Consider the following 22,559-nt stretch of genomic DNA (forward strand, 5'->3'; position numbering starts at 1 on the left):
AAATAAATAGATAAAGCGTTGTCTTATATTGATAAGCAACTATTTGTGGATACCTATAGAGTCCTTGAGCCTTTCAGAACAGTATCGGAAAGGGTGTTTCCTTACATGGATGGAGATGACTGGGACGATGTATGGGATATAAATTTCTCTCGGATGGTCTCTACTAGAGATCATCTCATTCAATATAAATTTCTACATCGTATATATCTTACTCCGGCCAGATTGGTCAGAATTTTTCCCTCCCAGTCATCCTGTTGTTGGTGGTGCACCTCAACCGGAGTGAATTTCATGTATATATTCTGGGAATGTGTGGCCATACAGAAGTTCTGGTTGGAAGTTACTGAATGCATAGAGGATGTTACTTCTATCTGTGTTAGGCCCAGTATCGAAGTGTGCTTTTTGGAAAAAGGTTGATGCTCTAGCTACCAAAAGAGTAACGTACACTGTTGACTCTGTTATTTTACTATGCTAGGAAAATAATAGTACTCTCCTGGAAAAAGCCTACACCCCCGCCATTCAGGCATGGAAGGCACTTGTAAATAAAGCACTCCCCTTTTATAAAGCCACTTATGCCAGCAGGGGAATACCTAATAAATTTGAGAAGGGGTGGGGTGGTTGGACGATGAGTACCTCTACAGTGTCTGATTAAACTTGGTGTACCTAAAAGGTCCTTGAAATCCTTCCTGTAGTAGATTATTCTGGCTGGACATGATCTGTCTGGGATTATGTCCAGGATATATATATATATACGTGGAAATGATGCTGTACACATGAACGAATGCCAGCATAATTCAGGCTCTTTGGCATGGTGACTTGTTGGGAGAACAACGCTGCTGGGAGTCAGAACTGCAGAATTCTCTTAAGTTACGCTAGCCGGAAAAAGATGGGAAGGTTGCAATATTCCTATATACACGTTAACCTCTGAGCTATGCTATGTGCCTTGTGCTGAAGCTTCGATTGTTAGTGTAAATAGTAGTCTGATGTTTAGGCTTTTTTGGCTGTCTGTATGGTCGTTCACGTTTGTAAAGTTTTATTAAACTGCAATAAGAAGAGTTAAAAAAAAAAAAAAGATGGCTGTGACCGTGGGTTTAAGGTCCGCCTGTGGGGTGGCCTCTGGGAGACCCCTGACTCTGATGTTACATCTGCGATTTTCCAAGTCATCTAAAAGTAGCATTAAATGAGTCACTTGGACATCAATTTCTGTTTGCGCTGGAAACGGACTGCCTAATGGATTCCAAGGTTGAGACTCAGGTAGAGGTGTCTGTCACTTCTTGTTTATGCCCCATCAGCTCCCCTCTAAGGGTCTCCACATGAGAGGCCAGGGATTCAAAGTCTTCTCTGGTGGGCAGTTTTTTCAGAAATGCCCAAATATTCTGGTCACAGAGAGACCCAGGGGGAGATCCCTGCAAAGGAGTCATTGGGAGTGTATTACTCACTGTGATGGAGTTTGGAGCTCCTGCTCCAGGGCCCGAATTGTCCATGTCATCCTGGAGCTGGGAGTACTTCTGAGGTCTCTGGTAGGGAGACAAGATCACCTGTATCTGGGCTATGGGGAGGCGACAGAGACTAGGAGCGAGGCAGGGGGAAAGGTCGCTAGGTGGAGAGAATGGCGGAATGTCATTTTCTGAGCCGACCGGCTCCTTTCCTGTGTCTGCAGGTATGAGCCGGGATGCCGTCCTCTGGGCAGCTGCCGGTGCCATCTTGGAAATGTCCGGGGTAGAGGCTGCAGGCTGCTTAGGGATCAAAAAAACTATCCATCTCGCGATCCAGACTGCACCTGAAATGGTAAGTGTCCGTTGTCTCACAGGAGGGTAGGGAGAGGAGAGGAATACTGCTAGGTATGCTGTAGTATAAGGCTGTCCGGAGTGGGTGGACTGGGAGCTTAGCGAGCACACGTCTTCACACTTCCATGCCGAGATCACACCCCTCCGAACTTATCTTTTAATGCTGAACTCCAGTAAAAGTAAAAATTCTCCTTTGCAGTAGGGCTGCTCTTTTCTGTCCAGGGGACTGTCCAGGCTCCTCTTCCATGCTAGGGCAGTGCCGGCCTCTTCTCCCCTGCACTCTCACTGTATTAGCTCCTCTGACCTCATTAAGACTTATGCAGAACCCATAGCCCTGCACTGGACATGACAACACTAAGTATCAGTCCACCTCCAGAGCATGAGGAAGTGCTGTCTGCAAGGGGAGAGGAGAATCAGGTAAGTAAAAGTGCCTTTTCATCCTCTAAACAGGAATGAGCAGTTAGGATCCATTCACACTAGTGTGATTTCAAATGCGACTTGAGTCACACAGAATCGCATGACAATATGGAAATCGCATTGGTGACCATTCACATCAATGCAACTTTGCATTATATAATTTTGTTAAAGGTTCCTGTACTACTTTGGTGAGATTCCAGTATGATTTTGGCCCCATAGAATATGCAAACCCTATCAAAGTACCAAACAACCAGCCAAGTTGCAGTACATGATAGCACCGAAGTCGGATCAAAATCAGATCGCAGCTGTGTGAACCTAGCCTTATGGGAGGAATTGCAACATTTAATAATTATTATAACACAAAACCGATTAAAGAAGTGCTCAGCACACCAGAAATTCATAACAATAACCTCCATTTTCTATTTATCCACAATGCTTGGTACTCTTGGAAGAAAAGATAGCCTACCTTACTCATAGAGCGAGGACAGACTCTTGCGCTCTGTATTCTTATTTTTACCAAACATCAGGTACAAAGATTAGTGAATAAAGGTAGACATGACCAGTCAACTTTAACAACTGTATCATGTACTACTCACATTTTACAATATATAATGTTACCCAGAAACACCTTTTACAGACTCCTACCACATACGAGTGTAAGAACGGCAAGAGCCAATATTTTCTTCCTACTACTGATGCATTATATTCTCTCTTTTTTTTTTATTAGTTAGAGCAAAAATGTCCTTCCCTTGGCCCTCCTGTACTAAAGTAAAGTACAGTTGTAAATCCCAGTGAAGTGACTGGCTTCAGGTGATACGCAGAGATGAAACAAATCCTCCTAGATAAGTTGTACCTGTTTATCTGCAGTATTCTCTTCTCTACAGCCTTTCAAAGCCTATAATTTATTAACCACTTCAATACCGGGAACTTTTCCCCCTTGTCACGGCACTGCCGCGTACTCACCTGCGTCTGGGCGCCTGCGGCGTTCTCGCAACAGAGTCTCGGTGCTTGCCGGTCGCAGAGACACCCCCTCTGGGTCTGCGGTGGCTCCTTCTCCTCCCCTCACCTCTGAGGCCTGCAGCGGCACACTGTCATGGCAAGATGGCGGTCGCCATGCGGTTACAGTGTTTTACACAGAGGGAGAGAGGAGAGTTGAAGATCTGGTAAGATCAGGTTCTATGAAGCAAACCAAGATGGCGCTGGGTCTCTGACCTCCCTTTATAGCCCCTGGCAGCCCCACCTACTGGTGGGAGGTGGTCGGGTCATGTGATCCTGGCTCCCTATATAAACCAAGCACACCTTCCAGTCAGTGCTTGGTTATTTTCCTTGCTCCTGTGTGTCTGCTAATTGCATTGCCTGTGTTCCTGGTTCCTGATCCTTTCTCCCTCAGGTGGATACTCCTTGATTGCCTGCCAGACCTGACTCCAGAGTTGTCGACCTTACCTCCTTCTCTTCATTAAAGGCCTCCGTGCCACCACAGACCCTACGGGGCCCTGTTCCCAATTCCAGGGACTCCTGAGGGTCGTGATTGTAAGGGAGTGCTGTTCCACTGCAACTGGGTTCCCTCTCCACTGCAAGACCCCAGGTGGGTTGTGACATAATAACCAAGCCGCAAAAATGGAACCCGCAGGAACAGCCGAAGCTATTACTGCTCTCACCCAACAGATGACAGCCTTGGCTCAAGCCGTCCAAGATCTACAAGCCAGTAACGCTATGCTTCTTCAACATGAACAAAGAAGGGCTCAGTCTGTACCCCTTCCAGACTCACCCCCAGCCACTGGTCCAGTACTAACTGCATTCCCAGAACCAGCCATTCCTATGCCTGACAAGTTTACTGGAAAGAAGTCTGAACTGCGATCATTCATCACAGCTTGTGAACTACTCTTCGTCCTAAAACCACGCACCTACCCCAATGATTACGTGAAGGTCCGCACAACCATTGCCTTGCTGTCAGGTCAACCACAAACCTGGGCACACCAACTCCTGCACTCAAAGAGTCCAATACTGGAGACCTGGGACTCTTTTGCCGCAGCTATGCGTACATTATATGATGACCCTTTGAGACCCTCCGCTGCTCGCTCAGCCCTCCGTTCCCTCCGGCAAGGAAGAAGACCTGTGGAGGATTACACCACGGATTTCCGGGAGTTGGCGTCTGACACTGGTTATAATGAAACTGGCCTGATAGAACAGTACCGACTAGGACTATCCGAGGCCTTAAAAGATGAATTAGCCAGAGTTGGGGTACCCCCTTCCTTGGAGGATCTGATCCTCCTAGTCACCCAATTAGACCGACGCTTCCGTGAACGAAGAAGTGAGAGACAGGCTCCAGCTAATCTCCGGTCCTTGGATTCCCCAGGCCCTATGCCTTCTGCTTCTCCGTCCTCTTCCTCATCCGAGGAACCTATGCAAATAGGCATGGTTCGCCGTCCACTAACGGAAGAAGAACGCAAGAGACGCCGTTCTCAAGGACTTTGTCTCTATTGTGGGAAAGCCGATCACCAACTCCGGTCATGCCCCGTCCGACCCACAACCTCACCTGGTAAGGGTTCCTTAGCCCCTTCTTCCTGGACTTCTACTGTTCCAGCCACCTCTTCTTACTTGTCTGTTTCTCTTTCTCTCCAGTGGGGAAGTAGAGATCTCCAGATTACGGCCATCATCGACTCCGGAGCCAGCGGGTGTTTCATAGACCAGACCTTGGTCCGATCACATCATCTGCCTATGCAACTTAAGTCACGGCCGTTATCCCTATTCGTGGTAGATGGGACTCCTATCAAAACTGGACCCATACTACATGAAACCGGTCCCATCTGTCTCCTACTTGGTCACCATAAAGAGACTATCAATTTGGATATTGTACCCTCACCAATATTCCCACTCATCCTCGGCCTTCCCTGGCTTCGCGCCCACAATCCAGCGATAGACTGGATTAAGGGTACTCTCACCTTCTCTTCCACCTTTTGCACCACCACTTGCTTAAAAGAGGCACCCACGCATCTACTCACGATAAACCTTGACCCTCCAGTTATCTTGCCAGACAAATACAAAGAATTCCAGGATGTCTTCAACAAACAGAATGCAGATCAGTTGCCCCCAAGACGTCCATATGATTGTCCAATCGATTTGCTCCCAGGTGCCCCTATCCCCTATGGACGTGTATTACCTCTGTCGGAAACTGAACTCGCGCACCTCAAAGGGTACATTTCTGACAGCCTCGCCAAAGGTTTCATCAGACCTTCCACGTCACCAGCAGGAGCAGGTATATTTTTTGTTGGTAAGAAAGATGGAGGTCTTCGCCCATGTATTGACTACCGTGCCTTGAATAACATCACTATTAAAAATCGATATCCTTTACCTCTGATACCTGAGCTCCTAGATCGATTAAGGAAAGCAAAGATTTTCTCGAAACTAGACCTAAGAGGGGCATATAACCTGGTCCGCATACGCAAGGGGGATGAGTGGAAGACAGCATTCAGGACACGCTACGGACATTTTGAATATCTCATCATGCCCTTCGGGCTCTGCAATGCCCCGGCCACATTCCAGCACTTTCTGAATGATGTCTTCCGTGATATACTGGATTCTTTTGTCGTAATATATCTAGACGACATCCTGATCTTCTCCTCTTCTTCTGCTGAACATAATGAGCATATGAGAAGGGTACTTCTCCATCTCCGTGAGCACAGACTCTATGCCAAGTTGGAGAAATGTGTTTTTGATACAGAATCTGTGGAATTCCTGGGGTACTTGATCTCTCCGGGGCAAATACAAATGGACCCTCGTAAGATCACAGCTATCCTGGAGTGGCCTATCCCTAAGGACAAGAAGTCTGTACAGCGCTTCATTGGGTTTGCCAATTTCTATAGACGTTTTATCAGAGGTTTTTCCCAGGTATGCTCCCCCATTACAGCCCTGACAAAAAGCCACAACCTGTTCACATGGACCAACCAAGCTCAAGAGGCCTTTGAGAAACTAAAAGAACTGTTTACCCAGGCTCCTATTCTCATCCAGCCCGATTCTACAAAGGCCTTCTTCCTTGAAGTTGATGCCTCCGATATTGCCATTGGGGGTATCCTGTCCCAAAGAGGTGAGAGGGATGATCGACTTCACCCCGTGGCATTCTACTCACGAAAACTCCTGCCCGCTGAAATTAACTATGACGTGGGCGAAAGGGAACTTCTTGCTGTCAAAAACACTCTAGAGGAATGGCGCCATCTCCTTGAAGGAGCACCCTTACCTGTAACTGTATATACAGACCACCGTAATCTAGAGTACCTACGTACTGCTAAGAGACTGCGCCCCCGTCAAGCCCGCTGGGCTTTATTCTTTTCCAGATTTAATTTGCAGATCACCTACCGCCCTGGGTCAAAAAATCAAAAGGCAGATGCCCTATCACGCATGTATGAAAAGACAAACCCAACAGGTCAAACCCAAGACACCATCCTACCTCCAAACCAATTCCTAGCAATACAGGTATCACTCCTAGACCGTATACGCAATTCATCGGTCCAACCACCGGTGATGATACCTCCTCTGATCCAGAAACAAGGATTATGGTACCATGGTGAACAACTGTATATACCACCTTCACTCCAGTCTGAGGTAATTGGCCAGTTCCATGATACCCTTTCAGCAGGTCACGGAGGAATTACCCAGACATTTGAAAACATTAGCCGTTATTATTGGTGGCCTTCTGTTAAATCGGACGTCAGGGATTATGTCCTTTCTTGTGATATATGTGCTCGATCAAAGACCCCAAAGATAAAACCTGTGGGTCTTCTCCAACCTCCTGCAGTTCCTCGAGGACTGACATAGCCATGGACTTTATTGTGGATCTACCCTTATCACACAAACACAACACCATCATGGTGGTAGTGGATAGATTCACAAAAATGGCACATTTCATTCCTTCTGTAGGACTTCCATCTGCTTCAAAGACTGCCTCCTTGTTCCTGCAAAACATCTTTCGGATACATGGATTACCCCAAACCATCATCACTGACCGTGGGTCCCAGTTCACCTCCCATTTCTGGTCCCATTTTTGTCGTCATCTAAGGATCCAACGATGTTTATCCTCGGCTTACCATCCTCAGACCAACGGCCAAACAGAACGTACCAACCAGATTCTGGAACAATATCTTCGTTGTTTCACTACACATCTGCAAGACGACTGGTTATCTCTGCTTCCCACAGCAGAGTTCTCCTACAACAACCACATGCACCACTCCAGCAAGATGACACCTTTTTATGCCAACTATGGTTTCCATCCATGTGCCCTTCCAGAGCTACCTTGTCCAAACACAGTGCCCGATGTAGCCTCACAACTGAACAAACTTAGACATCTTAAGCCTATGTTGTACCAGACCCTGAAAATAGCACAACAACGCTACAAAGGATATGCAGACAAGAAAAGGTCCCCAGCACCCACCTATGTGCCAGGGGACAAAGTCTGGCTGTCCACACAACATATGCATTTGTCTTGCCCCTCACGGAAGTTGGGACCACGTTACATAGGACCTTTCACTATCACCGAGATCCTATCTGCTGTGGCCGTCCGCCTGGATCTCCCTTCCACCTACAGGTTACATCCGGTTTTTCATGTATCCCTCCTAAAACCTTGGAAACCCAACAGATTTCCTTCCCGTATTGTGGCTCCACCCTCTCCAGTGGTTGTGGATGGCTCTGAAGAGTTTGAAGTCCAAGAGATTCTTGATTCCAGACGTCGTAGGGGAAATCTGGAGTATCTCATCCACTGGAAAGGGTATGGCCCAGAGGAAAGATCCTGGGAGCCAGCTAAGAATGTTCATGCACCTGCCAAGGTTAGAGCTTTCCACAGAAGACACCCTGGCCGACCAACCCTATTTCGCGCCCTGAGGTCGCGTTTAGGAAGGGGGCTCTGTCACGGCACTGCCGCGTACTCACCTGCGTCTGGGCGCCTGCGGCGTTCTCGCAACAGAGTCTCGGTGCTTGCCGGTCGCAGAGACACCCCCTCTGGGTCTGCGGTGGCTCCTTCTCCTCCCCTCACCTCTGAGGCCTGCAGCGGCACACTGTCATGGCAAGATGGCGGTCGCCATGCGGTTACAGTGTTTTACACAGAGGGAGAGAGGAGAGTTGAAGATCTGGTAAGATCAGGTTCTATGAAGCAAACCAAGATGGCGCTGGGTCTCTGACCTCCCTTTTATAGCCCCTGGCAGCCCCACCTACTGGTGGGAGGTGGTCGGGTCATGTGATCCTGGCTCCCTATATAAACCAAGCACACCTTCCAGTCAGTGCTTGGTTATTTTCCTTGCTCCTGTGTGTCTGCTAATTGCATTGCCTGTGTTCCTGGTTCCTGATCCTTTCTCCCTCAGGTGGATACTCCTTGATTGCCTGCCAGACCTGACTCCAGAGTTGTCGACCTTACCTCCTTCTCTTCATTAAAGGCCTCCGTGCCACCACAGACCCTACGGGGCCCTGTTCCCACTTCCAGGGACTCCTGAGGGTCGTGATTGTAAGGGAGTGCTGTTCCACTGCAACTGGGTTCCCTCTCCACTGCAAGACCCCAGGTGGGTTGTGACACCCCTTCCCGCCCAGGCCCATTTATAGATTTTAGCGCTGTTGCATTTTGAATGTCAATTGCGCGGTCATGCAACACTGTACCTAAACCAAATTTATGTCATGTTTTTCCCACAAATAGAGCTTTCTTTTGGTGGTATTTGATCACCGCAAGGTTTTTTCTTTTTTGCTAAACAAATAAAAAAAGACCGAAAAGTTTGAAAAAAAAAAAAAGTTTTTTGTTTAGGTTATAAAATTTTGTAACTAGATACAGTACGTTTTTTCCTGCACTGATGAGGCCGCACTGACAGGCACTGATGAGGAGGCACTGATGGGGTGGCACTAATATGCGACACTGATATGCAGCACTGATGGGCACTGATAGGTAGCACTGATATGCAGCATTGGTGGACACGGATAGGGGGCACTGATAGGCGGCACTGATGGGCACTGATAGGCGGCACTGATGGGCACTGATAGGTGGCACTGGTGGGCAATAATGGGCACTGGTGGGAGGCACTGATAGGCACTGTGGGCAGCACTGATTGGGAGGGCACTGGTGGGCAGCACTGATGGGGAGGACACTGGCGGGCTCCCTGAGCCCTGATTACCATCCCTGGTGGTCATGGGTGGGCATCCTTGGTGTCATGGGTGGGCATCCCTGGTGGTTCTAGTGGCACCCCCCCACCAAAGGTCTACACTGGTAATCAATGCACTGATTACCAGTGCAGACCCCCCCGTCAGGAGAGCCGCAGATCGGCTCTCCTCTACTCGTGCCTGTCAGGCACGAATTGAGGAAAGCCGATCAACGGCACTTCCTATTTACTATGTGACCAGCTGTGATTGGACACATGCTAAAGAGCCTACGTCAGTAGGCTCTTTACCGAGATCGGAGATGCGGTGTGGCAGAGCGCATTATCCTGCCGCCGTCATATGAAGTCCGGTCAGGATAATGTAACCACCTTTGCGCCGTCATTTGCCTATAGGGCGGGCGTGAAGTGGTTAAACTTGTCTGCGCTGTCAGGAATAAAGGGACAGAGAGCTGAAGTTACACTCTGCGAGCTCAGTGAGGAGAGCCCTGAGAGATGATTGGAGGGAAGGGACACACCCCCTTCACACAACATACAGGAACAGAGCTGAGGCTGTCAATCAGCTGGAGATCCCTCCCCTGTCACCTTTTTTCTCTTGGTGTCAGAAAATCATATCAGAAGTGATTCATGCTGATAGCAGAGTAACAAAGCAGCAGACAGAAATTACACTTTGTGCTGTTAATTGAGACAAGTATGCACTATAAAAAAATATGCTTTGTTCATATTTCATGTCTGAGGTTTACAACCACTTTAAGTCAGGCCATGTTTTTACTTAAATCATCCAATCAACATGGATGAAAATCATTATATTTTTTATTCCACAGCACATGATTGGGTATAATATAATAGTTAAATTGCCTAGAAAGTGTGTGCAATGTACATATTTATTTGTATTACTTTGCTTATCAAAAATAGATATTTGTTTTACGATTGCAAACATAGGATGAAGCAGTGAATTCAGAAATATAATTATTATATATTTTTCAGCAAGCTAGCAAAAAATGAAAAGATGTGCGATACTGGTTTTAGCATGGATACATACCTGATAAATGGCATATGATACGGCCTTACAAATATAAAGAGGCAGACTCCGACAAGCTGTCCAAAGGTCAACAGTATGTATCGATTTGTTCGGGATATAGCCTTCTGGATTTGTTCAGCCCACATTTTTCTGTTTGTTGTACTGTAAAAAAATTATTTATTATGTTTGTTTAATGTTTTGGCAAAATTAGGAAACAGTCAAACTCAACTTTTATGAATTTTTTTATTGTCAATCAGATAGAGCACCTGAATATGCATGAGTCATAACTTTAAAAAGTCCATATTTGTTGAGAAAAAAAAAAAAAATTAGAATGGGTGGTGTGTACATTGCAAGGATTTTACCAAATTTTGTAGCAGAGGCTTAACATTTTCTACTCTGAAGAAAAAGCAGTTTGTTTCACCCAGTCTTTTCCAGATTGATCCCTGAATGGGAGGGTCTGGTTCATTATAGCCAACTGGTGCACTTTGTAATTAAATGAGGAATGCTGCAGTGTCTACATCTTTTGTGAAGTAGTTAACCCGTTGGGAGTATCTTACTAAAAATTAAATCCCTCTTGACAAGGATGTATCTTATCACAGACATCTGAGAAAATCAGTTAACCAATCACACAAGCAGGAAATGACACCGCATTTTTTTAATTTATTTTTTTTTTACAATTTTTAGAAAATGTATTCAAATTTAAATGGAAAGGTAATTTTTAAAAAGATCAATTATATGCATTAAGATAAAAAAGCCTTCTGTGTGCTGCAGCCTCCCTAGCACCCTTCGAATACTTACCTGAACTCCATCTCTATTGAGCGATGTCCACAATTCCCTCGGCTGCCCGGGACTGTTTCCTGATTGGCTGAGACACAGCAGCAACGCCATTGGCTCTGCTGCCAATCAGTTAGCCAATCAGGAGAGAGAGGGGGTGGGCCTAAACAGCATATCCGTTTCTGAATGGACACACAGAGCTGTAGCTCGGCTCGGGTGCCCCCATAGATAGCTGCTTGCTGTGGGAGCACTTGACAGGAGGGAGGGGCTAGGAGATAGGGTGAAGGACCCAAGAAGAAGAGGATCCAGGCTGCTCTGTGCAAAACTACTTCACACAGCAGATAAGTATAACATGTTTGGTATTTTCAAAAGAAAAAAAAAACGAGACTTTACAATCACTTGAAGTTCTCCCTTAACCACTTACCGCCCGCCCGCCGTCATATGACGGCGGGACGGTGCGGCTATTATCCTGGGCGGACGTCATATGACGTGACCCAGGAAATGCACGGCAGGCGCGCGATCGCGGGCGCGCCGCCGTGCACTGCCGGTGTCGGGGTGTCCCCGGGACACCCCCCGTCACCGGCAGGGGGGAAACAGCCACTGGGCGTGGCTGTTTCCCACGTGATCGGCTGTGTTCCAATGACACAGCCGATCACAATGGAGGCGGCCGGGAGATGACCGCGCATGCGCGATCGGGAGCGCGCAGCGCGGTCATGTCGGTGGCACTGTGTTCCGTAGGAACACAGCTGTCACCGGCGGTAGTAAACAGTCACTGACAGTGACAGTTTACTAAGTGATCGGCTGTGAATCCATTCACAGACGATCAGAAAATGTAAACAAAGAGCAGTAACTCAGTGTTACTAGCTCTTCTCTCCTCATACAGTTTCCAGTATGAGGGGAGAAGAGCTAGAAATAGTGAGTTACTGCTCTGTACCCCTGTAAAAAGTAAAAATCACACTAATAAATGTCCCCCCACACAGTCCTCAGCCCCCCCCAATGTCACCTGTCACCCAACAGTCACCTCATCAGTGCCCAGAAATTGATACCCATAACGTTCACATGTGAGCGCAGCGATCGCGGGCAGAATCACCGCGATTCTGCCCGCAATCCAGAAATCATTGCAAATTGCGGGACGCCTGTGCGTTGCCCGTGATTTGCAATAGCACCCCAAACACTGTGCAATGTTGCCGCCATTTCCGCCTGCCGAATCGCGGTAACATCGCGCAAACAACGCATGACGCCCAAAAAAGGTACAAGAGCTTCTTTGGGGCGTCATGCGATGTTTGCGTGATGTTACCGCGATTCGGCAGGCGGAAATCGCAGCAACATCGCACAGCGTTTGGGGTGCTATTGCAAATCACGGGCAACGCACAGGCGCCCCGCAATTTGCAATGATTTCTGGATCACGGGCGGAATCGCAGTGATTCTGCCCGCGATCGCTACGCTCACATGTGAACATAGCCTAAAGTTCACCGGTCACCAGAGACTGCCATCAGTACCGCCGTGCACCATTGCCCGTCACCTGTCACCCATCAGTGACCATCGCCTGTCACCTGTCACCCCATCAATCACCGTCACCTGTCACCCTCATCAGTCATTGTCACCTGTCACCCCATCAGTCATCGTCATCTGTCACCCTATCAATCATCGTCACTTGACACCCCATCAGTGATCGTCACTTGTCACCCCATCAATCATCGTCACCTGTCACCCCGTCAGTGATTGTCATCTGTCACCCCATCAATCATCGTCACTTGTCACCTCATCAATCATCGTCACCTGTCACCTCATCAGTCATCATCACCTGTCACCCCATCAGTCATCGTCACCTGTCACCCCATCAGTCATCGTCACCTGTCACCCCATAAGTCATTGTCACCTGTCACCCCATCAGTCATTGTCACCTGTCACCCCATCAGTCATCGTCACCTGTCACCCCATCAGTCATCGTCACCTGTTTGCCATATGCATGCAATCACTTACTGACCGCCTAACGACTATATGCGTCGGCCATTAAAAGCTAAATACTGGGGTTATGGCAGCAGATAGCCCCCATAACCCCGGTATTTTTTGAAACGGCGGGCGGTCGGCTTTCAGATAAGGGTGGTCCCAGTGGCGGATTCGCCGCGGAATTACCCTTACGGTGCAGGGGAAGAGGTGCCCCCCCCCCTCCTGCCGCGTCCCAGACGTTTTCCCAGCTTACCGGACCCGCCGGCAGCGGGGAAAACTATCCGGTCCCGGATCCTCAGAGACAGGAAGTCGAGTGAGGGCAAGATGGCCCTCACTCAACTCTATGGTCTTGGAGGACCGGAGCAACCGGTTTAAAGGGCCGCTTTTTTTTTTGCTTTTTTTTTTTTCCTCTTTCAACAATTTTTTTTTTTTCTTTTCTTTTTTAGTGTAGTTGTGAGGTGTGAGGTCTTTTTGACCCCAGATCTCACAATAAAGAGGACCTGTCATGCCTATTTCTATTACAAGGGATGTTTACATTCCTTGTAATAGGAATAAAAATGATCAAAACATTTTTTTTTTTTTAAACTGTGTAAAAATAAAAAAATAATAAATAAAATAAATAGGAAAAAAAAAAAAAAAAAAATTTAAAGCGCCCTGTCCCCGTTAGCTCGCGCGCAGAAGCAAACGCATACGCAAGTCCTGCCCACATATGTAAACGGTGTTCAAACCATACATGTGAGGTATCGCCGCGATCGTTAGAGCGAGAGCAATAATTTGAGCCCTAGACCTCCTCTGTAACTCTAAGCTAGTAACCTGCAGAAATTTTTAAAATGTTGCCTATGGGGATTTTTAAGTACCAATGTTTGGCGCCATTCTGTGAGCATGCGCAATTTTGAAGCATGAAATGTTGGGTATCTAATTACTCGGCGTAACATTATCTTTCACATTATGGAAAAAAATTGTGCTAAATTTACTGTTTTCTTATTTTTTAATTCAAAAAAGTGAATTTTTTTCAAAAAAATCGCATCTGGAAGACTGCTGCGCAAATATGGTGTGATAAAAAATATTGCAACGATCTCCATTTTATTCTCTAGGGTCTCTGCTAAAAAAAAATATATAATGTTTGGGGGTTCCAAGTAATTTTCTAGCAAAAAAAATGATTTTAGCTTGTAAACACCAAGTGTCAAAAATAGGCCCAGTCTTAAAGTGGATAAATGGACAACTTTGTGTAAAGCGCTACTTGGATGTTAGGCCTATGTGTGTGGCCAGGCTGTGAAAAAGTGTTACACATGTGGTATCGCCATACTCAGGAGGAATAGCAGAATGTATTTTGGGGTGCAATTTTTGCTATGTACATGCTATGTGTTAGAAATATTGCATAAATGGACAGCTTTGTGTAAAAAAAAATGTGTTTTCATTTTCTTTCCACATTTTCCAAAAACTTGTGGAAAAAAATGACATATTCAAAAGACTCATTATGCCTCAAAAATTATACGTTGGGCTGTTTGCTTTCCAAAATGGGGTCATTTTATGGGGGTTTCCATTGTCCTGGTGCTCCAGGGCCTTCAAAAGTGCGATAGGTTGTCAGGAAATTATATGTGTAATTTGTGCTCCTAGAATGCCGGACGGGGCTACTTGAATGTTAGGCCTCTGTATGTGGCCAGGCTGTGAAAAAGTCTCACACATGTGGTATCGCCATACTCAGGAGGAGTAGTAGAATGTGTTTTGGGGTGTAGTTGCAAGTATACATGTGCTGTGTGAGAGAAATAACCTGTTAATATGGCAATTTGTAAAAAAAAAAAAAAAAAAATCTTCATTTTGCAAAGAGTTGTGGGAAAAAATTACAACTTCAAAAAACTCACCATGCCCCTTATTAAATACCTTGGAATGTCTACTTTCCAAAAAGGGGTCATTTGGGGGGTATTTGTACTTTCCTGACTTTTTAGTGTCTCAAGAAATGAGATAGGCCTTCAGTACATCAGGTGTGATCAAGTGTGATCAATTTTCAATGATTCGCACCATAGCTTGTGGACTCTATAACTTTCACAAAGACCAAATAATATACACTTATTTGGGTTATTTTTACCAAAGATAAGTAGCAGTATAAATTTTGGCCAAAATCTGTGAAGAAAAATGACTAATTTGCAAAATTTTATGACAGAAAAAAAGAAAAATGCGTTTTTTCACGATATTTTCAGTCTTTTTTTATTTATAGCACAAAAAATAAAAAACCCAGTATTGATCAAATACCATCAAAAGAAAGCTCTATTTGTGTGAAAAAAAGGACACAATTTTTGTATGGGTACAGTGTTGCATGACTGAGTAATTCTCAGTCAAAGTGTGAGAGCGCTGAAAGCTGAAAATCGGTCTGGGCAGGAAGGGGGTGAAAGTGCACTGTAGGCAAGTGGTTAAAGCTGAACTCTGGGAAGACTGCTAAATGCATAGGTGAAATTCATGAAGGGGTGCTTTGAGAATGGTTCTTACGGTGATGAAGAGCAAGGGTTCTTTGGCCCCTCCAGAGTACAGGACAGTTATATATGCACTAGAAGTTCTAAGGTTGGAGTTCCCGGTGGCATCATTGTCAACATTCGCGCTTAGTCCATCAAATTTACTCAAGTAACTAAGGTAACCTTTAAGTATTTTATTTTGTTTAACTACTATCGATATGACTGACCTGGCACTAACAATGTTTCCTGCACTCAGTTCAACCATTTCTTCAAATCCCACTGCAAAGATGTCTGGAGGGTTCTTTTCATCATCTAAAAATGGCAGAAAAACACACACATACAATTGATTACCTAACAGAATACATTTCATATACTAGCGTAAACAGACAGTAGTCATCAACAATAGAAGATTACAAATAACATGGGGAATTCTGTAAATTATTCATAGTTGCAATTTCTTTTAGGGCAAAAAAAACATTTCAACTGTTTTGTTACTTGTTATATATCATGTCTGCAAATGCAACATTTCAAGGGCACTCATCCCCCAAAAGAATTATACTGTGTAATATCTGCTCTATACTGTGCTTTGTATCAAACAGCAGCTGGAAGGGACAACTGGCTTATCTGGGATTGTGCCATCTCACGCTGGTGGGCTTGGCTGAGCTCCAGGATTATGCCCAAAGAAGGGCCTGCTATTCATCCATTTAAGATAACATTATCAGACACTTTTGCAACCCCCAAGAGATTTCACTATTTGAAGACTTTTTCTTAAAAGGTCTCTAAACAGCCCTTAAATGTAATAATTTCAATGCACTTAAAAGAGACTTGCTAAGTTTTAAAACTACAAAAATTGAAAAGAAAAAAAAAGGCCATTTATCCTTACCTTTACCACCACTAATTTGTGGAATCATTACTTGCAAAGAAAAACATTTATACATTGAACAAACTTACCTTTTTGTAGGATATCTGTGCTCCGTTTCCTATGCTGTGGTTCCACTCGCCAGCCAGACACTACTGCTATCACATGGCTGGCAAGTAGAAGCACCAATGGGAACTCTTGCTTTAATGGCAATTGTCTTAGAGGAGATTTCCCTAATTTTGAATAGATTTCCTAACTCTTTTTTGCGTGCCCCAATGGGACACCAACTAGCAAAAAAAGAAAAAAATCGGTCAGGGGTTTGAACCATCTATGCTCAATTCAAAAATAGCAAAAAAAAAAAAGTTTTAACTTCGAACATACTGTAATGCACTAAAAAAGTCAAGCTACGTTTTTTATTAACAAAATATTATACCAGTTTCAGGATTTCTTTTGCTTATTATGTTTGCTATGCCATTTTCTGAAGTAAAGATCATAGTTTAACGGAATGGATTTTCCGGCCACACAGGAGGTACTGTATGTTCTCTTTTGAGACTGATAGAAGATGAGGTGGAAGAATAGAGAGATAAATATGTCAAATCTTGCGTACTAGTGCAGACTTACCCTGGAAATCAGGAAGTCCAGATAGCTTAGGGGCATCAAGGAGCCAGTCCGTTAGCTCACTTGTGCCAAGGATGTTGCTGCGGAACTGCTTCCCACCATTTACATTCCAAGTACCCATAGCCACACAAGTCTTTTTATAATTTGTAAACTCAAATTGCCGTTCTGACATTGCTTTTATCACACTGGGATTCACTGTAATACAAACAAATAAGATATTTGAAAAGCTGATTAGGTCATATTTCAATTATGGCTTGTGTATACGTGTTTTGTGAAAGTGACACTATGACAAATTATGATATATATAAATCCGCGCTTAGGATATGAATAGATTCCTTATTCGTAATGGCTGCTGCCCACCTGTTAAACTATATTTCCGAAGATATATAGTATGAAAATAAAAACTCCAAGCAGGTGTATGGCGCTGCCAATATACCAAATCTTCTGTATACTTAATCCTCCATACACATCTCCACAAGTGTAAAGTGCAAAATAAACAATCTTAAATGTAATAAATAGTGTTGGACTCGTAAAGTGCTAAGTGCAATGATCCTGTGCTATGTGTATTATAAATCAATAAATCCGTGATAAGTGACCCCTTTAGGGTAAACAATCACACTATCAATCCACTTAAAGTAACCATATGCCAACACAAATAGAAATATAAATATGTAAATAGTGATATACTGATAAAAAGTGGGTGTGGTATATAAAAAAAGGTGATAAAAATCATAAAAAATATATGTTGAAAATATATAAAAATATATAAATATATATAAACACCTATATAAATCTGTAGGAGGAATGGCATAAACAACTTTAAAACACTGTAAAAACTAGCAGCAGATGTATAGAGACAACCATAAATTATAGCAGCATTAATCAAAATAATATAAGAACCAATAGGTCATAAACATTTAAAACAAAATGGATTATGAGTCCATAAATATAAGGTGCAAACAAAGTGACTTCAGTGCAGGTGCATTCAAATGCTGTTTTGAGGGTGCCCGGATTCCAGTGACCACTCTGTGCTCCCCGCACCCTTAAGACCACACTCACCGACAATAATCACCCCTGCAGGGGTATCAGGCCTTGGAAATATTGCCACTGTATCCCCTCTGCTCTCCCTGGGTGGTCTTATAAGTAGGGGTATGGTCCCGACCTGCCCGAGTCCTCTGTCGCACTGTCCTTGGAAACTGGGGTATCTTGTATAATTACAGTAGGATTCTTGTTCTTGCTTCATCTATATTTTCCTTAGTTAAACTAATGTACCATAGTAGTAATTGGGCAGCTATTTAAAGAACACTAAAGTTTTCTATTCAGTAATTGTTTTGTCCCAAATGTTTGTAATTGTCGATTTGTTATAATTTGTATATCTTTTAAAGAAAACTCTGCAAAAATAAATAGCAGGCATATACAGATTGGAAGGGGAGAACAACACGTGTAGCAGGTGCAGAGTTTTGTAGCTTCTACATGGTCTGATTGGGAGGTGTATAGACGGTCTATACACCTCCCAATCAGACCATGTAGAAGCTACAAAACTCTGCACCTGCTACACGTGTTGTTCTCCCCTTCCAATCTGTATATGCCTGCTATTTATTTTTGCAGAGTTTTCTTTAAAAGATATACAAATTATAACAAATCGACAATTACAAACATTTGGGACAAAACAATTACTGAATAGAAAACTTTAGTGTTCTTTAAATAGCTGCCCAATTACTACTATGGTACATTAGTTTAACTAAGGAAAATATAGATGAAGCAAGAACAAGAATCCTACTGTAATTATACAAGATACCCCAGTTTCCAAGGACAGTGCGACAGAGGACTCGGGCAGGTCGGGACCATACCCCTACTTATAAGACCACCCAGGGAGAGCAGAGGGGATACAGTGGCAATATTTCCAAGGCCTGATACCCCTGCAGGGGTGATTATTGTCGGTGAGTGTGGTCCTAAGGGTGCGGGGAGCACAGAGTGGTCACTGGAATCCGGGCACCCTCAAAACAGCATTTGAATGCACCTGCACTGAAGTCACTTTGTTTGCACCTTATATTTATGGACTCATAATCCATTTTGTTTTAAATGTTTATGACCTATTGGTTCTTATATTATTTTGATTAATGCTGCTATAATTTATGGTTGTCTCTATACATCTGCTGCTAGTTTTTACAGTGTTTTAAAGTTGTTTATGCCATTCCTCCTACAGATTTATATAGGTGTTTATATATATTTATATATTTTTATATATTTTCAACATATATTTTTTATGATTTTTATCACCTTTTTTTATATACCACACCCACTTTTCATCAGTATATCACTATTTACATATTTATATTTCTATTTGTGTTGGCATATGGTTACTTTAAGTGGATTGATAGTGTGATTGTTTACCCTAAAGGGGTCACTTATCACGGATTTATTGATTTATAATACACATAGCACAGGATCATTGCACTTAGCACTTTACGAGTCCAACACTATTTATTACATTTAAGATTGTTTATTTTGCACTTTACACTTGTGGAGATGTGTATGGAGGATTAAGTATACAGAAGATTTGGTATATTGGCAGCGCCATACACCTGCTTGGAGTTTTTATTACTATGACAAATTAGGTGCATCTTGAGCCAACAACAGATGCCTTCCCTTAGATACAGTATATTGAGTACAGTCCCTTTCACACGGACCATATCTGGCTTTTCTCAGCAGGGGATCCATCGCCTATGCAGAGCGGGCACGGACACAGCGTGCTTTGCTCTATGGGCAATTGGACCTAAACAGACTAAATGTCTGTTTACACACATTTTAAGCCTTAATTCACATCAAATAGTTTATTTGGGCCAAGGGGGCCCAAACAAACTATTTACTGCACTGACAAGTGCGCTTGCTGGGCATGCTGTATTGTCTGTATATAGCCTCAGCCTCCAGGAACAAAATATAGCCAGGCTCAGCCATTCACAGAAAGCTTTGTATTCTATGAATGAATACAAAAACTTCCTCTGATTGGCTTAGGCAGAGTTGGTTACATCATACATTCACCTCTCCACCTCAGCTGATCAGAGGAAGCTTAGCATTCATTCAAAGATTTTGTTCCAAGAGTGGGACAAGAAAACAGAGTTAGGTACCTAGTAAGTCTTCCAGGGCAGCACCTGAGAAATAGGCTCCTCCAACCCGAAACAGGAAAAACGTTGGTCCACCATTATAAAAATGCCAGTCATACCTTCTGCCTCAGTAATATCAAAGCACGGAAGGAACCCTGAGTAAGCTTTTGAATCCACAAACCCCCTTTTATAATCTTGTTTAGGGCGGGAACGGATGCTGCCCTGGAAGACTTCTTAGAAAAAGAGTTACCAAGTACAGAACTCTGTTTTCTCTAATCGTCTTCCAAGGCAGCACCTGGAAGGATGTACAAAGCAATACTTACTAGGGAGGGGAAAAAGTCTGGAGCACCTTGCGACCAAAAATCTGATCCTGACTGGACAGCTGGTCAATGCGGTAATGCCTTGCAAACGTATTGAAGCTCGACCATGTCGCTGCCCTGTTGTAGCCCCGGCTCTTTCCACACTCGATGATGCCCAAGCTCTGGTCGATTGGGCCATGACTCCGCTCGGCGGGGCAAGGTTTAGTGCTTGATAGGCTGTCTGAATAGCAAGATTTATCAATCTGGCCATCATATTTTTCGAAGCCGGCTTCCCTTTGTTCACTTGGAAGATGAATAGAGTGGTTGTTTTTCGCCAATCTTTAATTCTCTCGAGATAAGTTATTAGGATCTTTCTTACATCTAGCTTGTTGTAGGTGACTTTTCCTGCTATCCATTGAGCTTGGGAGGGAGGGAATAACTACCTTGTGGGTTTTGTGAAAAGTTGCAGAGACTTTTGGTAGGAAAGCTGGGTTTGTTGTGAGGATAATTTTATCTTTCAGAATTAAACAGTATGGTTCTAGCACAAATAGAGCCTGAATTTTGCTGACTGTTCTTGCTAAACCAGCACCACCAGGAGTACTGTTTTTAGTGTAAGATATTTACTCGAACATTCCTCCAGTGGTTCAAAGGGTCCAGAGAGGAATCTTTTGAGTACTGTGGAGAGGTCCCATGTCAGAGTTCTGCTGAACTTCATAGATGTGGCCTTTTTTAACGAGAGAAGGAATCTTCTTATGAGTTTGGCTTTTGCCAGCCTAACATCTAGGTGGGAAGATAGGGCTGCAACCTACACCTTCAAAGTGTTATGGGAAATGCCCTTGTCCGCTCCTTCTGTAAAAAAATCTAAGATTATTGGAATGGCCCCCTTGTCAGGGTCTCCTTTGTTCTCGTACCAGAAGACAAACTTTTTCCTCACTTTTACAAAGATGGCTCTAGTAAAAGTTTTCCTGCTGGCTAAGATGGTGTTAATCGCCCTATTAGACAGACCCTAGTTTTGTAACCTCATCCTTTCAGGAACCAGGCTGAATGCTTTCCAACCTTGTGGCTCGGGTGGTTGACTAGCCCTTGCGACAGGAGGTTTAGCATGTCTAGAGGTGTTTGATGAGGCTGAATGTTGAGGTTTCTTAAGGGTCTGGACCATGGTTTCCTCAGGCTTAAGCCTGCATGGGACCTTGGTGTTAGTTGTGGCTTTTTTAAGTTCACGTTCCTCCCTAAGCCCTGCAAGAAAGATATGCCCTTTTGTAGATTGGCATCTAGTTCGTCTGCTGATTTGCAGAATAGTAGCTCCTCTGGATATGGCCGTACCCCTATGACTTGCTGTCTTAGGTTTTTTAGGGCTTCTGCCATTAGCTTTGAGAAGATCCTGTGAATAGAAAATGTGGAGTGGTAGCCGGGCCCTGCACCGCAAATCTTAGGCATTTTTGATAGTCTTTTTCTATCGGTGTATGTAGTTGTGTATCCTGCAGATCTACTGTGGCTGGTAAGACTCCCAGGTACTTGGTTGAGGGGCGAAAGGAAAATGCTATCAAGTAGCCTACTGCTACAGTAAAAAGGAAAAACAGTTTTCCATGATTTTCTTTCACTGGTGAGCGAAAACCGCCCATCCGCCCGGGGACCATCATTGTTTTTTGTTCTTTGGAACGGAAGGCTTGAGGATAAACTCTCCCTTGCCTTTTTTTGTTGTGTCCAGCGCTTTTTTGGTCCCGACTTATCAAAACTCCTGGACTGACGAAAGGGTGTTTTCCCCTGGCTCTTTTTGGTTTGAGGAAACCCCTTGTTTTTGGCCGCGGTTCTGTCCAATACTGTTTCCAAGTCGAGTCCAAACAGTAAATCGCCCGTGAAGGGGATGCTGCATAATCTATTTTTAGAAGCGATGTCCCCTCCCCATGACTTCAGCCACAGGCAGTGGCGTAGCGTGGGGGGTGCAGGGGGGGCCGGCCGCACCGGGCTCAACATCTGGGGGGGGCGCGCTCGCACCCGCAGCTCTGCCCTGCCTGGCTCACTTATTCTCTCACACTGCAGTGCTGGCTGTGGCGGCGGCGCTGTGCGAATCCCAGCCGCCGGGTCGCCGCCCACTGTGGAGGGGGGGTGGTGCCAGGCGTGCGGAGAGCGAGGGACAATCTGGGGGAGGGACAGTGCACTGCAGC

At 44.6% G+C, this 22,559-nt stretch overlaps 1 protein-coding gene across 1 annotated transcript in view; it reads right to left on the reverse strand.

Annotated features, from left to right (window-relative positions):
- SYNJ2 (synaptojanin 2) overlaps window positions 1–22,559 on the reverse strand; it is a 251,838-nt gene that overhangs the window by 74,234 nt on the left and 155,045 nt on the right. The window contains exons 12-14 of the mRNA XM_082249743.1: window positions 16,995–17,186; window positions 15,742–15,826; window positions 10,365–10,505 (exon numbers count right to left, since the gene is read on the reverse strand). Of these exons, the coding sequence (XP_082105869.1) occupies window positions 10,365–10,505; window positions 15,742–15,826; window positions 16,995–17,186 (418 nt within the window). The remainder of the gene's footprint in view (window positions 1–10,364; window positions 10,506–15,741; window positions 15,827–16,994; window positions 17,187–22,559) is intronic.

The sequence above is a fragment of the Pelophylax lessonae genome (assembly GCF_965119305.1).
Source record: "Pelophylax lessonae genome assembly, chromosome: 3".
NCBI classification, from domain to species: domain Eukaryota; kingdom Metazoa; phylum Chordata; class Amphibia; order Anura; family Ranidae; genus Pelophylax; species Pelophylax lessonae.